Source organism: Corvus brachyrhynchos, unplaced genomic scaffold (genome assembly GCF_000691975.1).
Source record: "Corvus brachyrhynchos isolate BGI_N302 unplaced genomic scaffold, ASM69197v1 scaffold158, whole genome shotgun sequence".
NCBI lineage: Eukaryota > Metazoa > Chordata > Aves > Passeriformes > Corvidae > Corvus > Corvus brachyrhynchos.
Genome location: NW_008239756.1, coordinates 520141 through 521407, shown reverse-complemented (window position 1 = coordinate 521407; position 1267 = coordinate 520141). Strand labels below are relative to the sequence as shown.

General features: G+C 62.5%; 1 protein-coding gene across 4 annotated transcripts in view; it reads left to right on the top strand.

Moving 5' to 3' along the window:
• The window catches only part of CTXN1 (cortexin 1), a 27715-nt gene that overhangs the window by 12557 nt on the left and 13891 nt on the right, over positions 1-1267 (top strand). For 3 of the 4 annotated variants that reach the window (XM_017742510.1, XM_017742508.1, XM_017742509.1), the window contains exon 3: positions 624-766. In XM_017742510.1, the coding sequence (XP_017597999.1) occupies positions 624-674 (51 nt within the window). In that variant the 3' untranslated portion in view covers positions 675-766. Of the gene's footprint in view, positions 1-623; positions 817-1016; position 1267 lie in introns of those variants that run through there. The other variant, XM_008639972.2, reaches the window with a different exon arrangement.

The following is a 1267-nucleotide window of genomic DNA, read 5'->3' as shown; positions in this document are numbered from 1 at the left end:
GCAGGAATGAGCTCCTCCTGTCCTTGTGTCCATCTTGGGACAGCTCCAGGCCAGGTCCAGCCCCCACAGCTCCTTTTTGGTGGGAATCACCTGGGATTTGGGGCACGGATTCCAAAGGGTCTCTCAGCACTGGCCGGGGCCTCTGCAGGGACTGCTGGGGATTCACGGCCGGAGGAGCAGCCTCTGCACCAGTGCCTACACTGCCCACCCTTGTGCCCACCAGTGCCTGCACTGCCCACCCTTGTGCCCACCGGTGCCTGGTGCCCTCGGAGTGGCTTCCTGAGCTCGCCAGGAAATCAAGAATTCCCTGAGAACCTCCCTGCCCTTCCTCGTGCCTGTTGCTGTATCCCGTGGCCAGTTCCTCCTCCCCAGCCATCTCTGCCTTCCCCACATCCAATTCCTTCTCCTTCACCATCTGTTTTTCCACGTCCAATTCCTCCTCCCTCACCATCTCTGCTTTCCTTGTGGCAAATTCCTTCTCCTTCACCATCTGCTTCCCCCACACCCAATTCCTCCTCCCTCACCATCTCTGCTTTCCCCGCAGCCAATTCTTCCTCCCTCACCATCTCCCCTATCCCCGTATCCAATTCCGGCTCCTTCACGGTCTCTGCTTTCCCCTCCAGGAGCTCTGGGCTCGGGCAGGAGCCGATCCCGAGCCGGTGGCCATGGAGTAGGAGGTTTTCCAGGTGCACGGGCACAGCAGGAGGCTGAAGTCGGCTGCCCCGGGGCACCCGAACGCGCCCTGCCCTCACGCCCCTCGCCTCTGCCATGAATGATGCATCCACGATGGATTATGAACTGCTCTCCCCGTCCCTGGTGGAGCACCCCGCCGGTGCCGCGGGCATGGATGCCGAGCAGAAAACTGTCTTTGCCTTCGTCATCTTCCTCCTGGTCTTCTTGGTGATGCTGATGGTGCGCTGCTTCCGCATCCTGCTGGACCCCTACAGCCGCATGCCCGCCTCCTCCTGGACGGACCACAAGGAGGGGTTGGAGAGGGGCCAGTTCGACTATCCCTGGTGGAGCACCCCGCCGGTGCCGCGGGCATGGATGCCGAGCAGAAAACTGTCTTTGCCTTCGTCATCTTCCTCCTGGTCTTCTTGGTGATGCTGATGGTGCGCTGCTTCCGCATCCTGCTGGACCCCTACAGCCGCATGCCCGCCTCCTCCTGGACGGACCACAAGGAGGGGTTGGAGAGGGGCCAGTTCGACTACGCCCTGGTGTGAGGGCAGGGACGGGGCGAGCCCGGGCGCTCCGGATGCCTCCCCCC